General features: G+C 62.8%; 1 protein-coding gene across 1 annotated transcript in view; it reads right to left on the minus strand.

Annotated features, from left to right (window-relative positions):
* The window catches only part of MAP4 (microtubule-associated protein 4), a 69,614-nt gene that overhangs the window by 716 nt on the left and 67,380 nt on the right, over positions 1-1,518 (minus strand). The window contains exon 20 of the mRNA XM_014540506.1: positions 1,183-1,295. Coding sequence (XP_014395992.1) covers positions 1,183-1,295 — 113 coding nt within the window. The remainder of the gene's footprint in view (positions 1-1,182; positions 1,296-1,518) is intronic.

A 1,518-nucleotide genomic window follows, 5' to 3' on the forward strand; every position in this document is an offset into this window, starting at 1 on the left:
GCGGAGCAGGCCGCAGGGCACAGGGGCCTTTGCAAGCACAGCCGGGAGCTCTGCTCCCCAAGCCCGAGCCGGACAACGGCGGCCATGATGGCAGGTGGCAGCAGGGCCCCAGGCCGGGCGGGAAATGTGATAAAGACCGGACCACAGGACCTGGGGTCAGAAAGGCCAGAGTGAACCTCGAGGCCTCAGGCAAGTGACTGCGACCCAGCTAGCGCCTGAGAGCTGCGGGCAGAAGGAGGCTGGTGGGTCTAGATCGCCGAGGAGGCGGGACCCAGGGTGGGCGGGGCCCAGCGCAGGCGTGTGTGTGTGTGTGTGTGTGTGTGTGTGTGTGTGTTTGGGGGGGGCAGAGCAGCTGCTGGGTCCCTCTCCTCCCTCCTTTTCAAGCGCAGAAGCTGGAGGCGACGCCCTCTACCCCGATGACATGATACTGAAGGAGACAGCCTCTGGCACAGGAGGGTCTTACAGGACTGTGGAGGGAGGGGGGGAGGGAGGACAGAGGAGGGCAGGGAGGAGAGGCCCAGCCAGTCCAATGGGGCTCACCGCCGCGGTCCCCAGAGGCCGGGCCACCAGGCCTGCTGTGGGGCGGGAGCTGCGTGCAGCCAGGCGGGGCACACGATCCACAGCCCCGAGAGGCAGCGGGGCCTGTGTGCCGTGCAGACCACTCGCCTGTGTGGCCTGTGCCCAGCCCACGTCCCTCTGAACGTGACTGAAAGGAGTCCAACAAGGCAGGCGGCCATGGCCTAGGCCAGTGACGGCGAACCTTCTGAGCTCGGCGTGTCAGCATTTTGAAAAACCCTAACTTAACTCTGCTGCCGTGTCACATAGAGAAATTTTTTGATATTTGCAACCATAGTAAAACAAAGACTTATATTTTTGATATTGATTTTATATATTTAAATGCCATTTAACAAAGAAAAATCAACCAAAAAAATGAGTTCGCGTGTCACCTCTGCCACGCGTGTCATAGGTTCGCCATCACTGGCCTAGGACAAGGTCTGTCCCCGCTGGGGTCTCACCGCCCTGCCTCGCCCAGGACTGATGGTGGATGATGGGAACGGCACTGTGTGGGGGAGACATGACTCTGAAGAGACTGAGGGGCGGCGACAGGCCCGCCTGCTGGGACCCAGACTCCCCTGCACCCCGACTCCTCCCGGCCTTGGCCTCCCAGGACCCACTCACTACCTTCACGGCCCCGCCCGCGGGCAGGTGGCCCACGTTATCCAGGGATCCCACCTTGGCCTGGGCCTTCTCCTTGAAGTTCAACTTCTGACTTTCGATCTTGACATCCCCTCCACCTGGAACCAAGAGGGCACCGGTCACTGAGGGCCCAGACGCCTGCAGGCAGGACCGGGAGCCGCGCCCGGAACCCCAGGTGGCCAAGGCCTGGCTCAGTGCTCGATGCAGAAACGGGGACACGGACCTGCTCCCAGGGGCTGAGGGCAGACAAGGGGGCACCGCGAACAGGCTGTCAGGACAGGGCTGCGCGTCTCGGCCAGGCTGGGCCCACCCACCCGCAGA

This window comes from Myotis brandtii, unplaced genomic scaffold (genome assembly GCF_000412655.1).
Source record: "Myotis brandtii unplaced genomic scaffold, ASM41265v1 scaffold246, whole genome shotgun sequence".
Classification (NCBI taxonomy): Eukaryota; Metazoa; Chordata; class Mammalia; order Chiroptera; family Vespertilionidae; genus Myotis; species Myotis brandtii.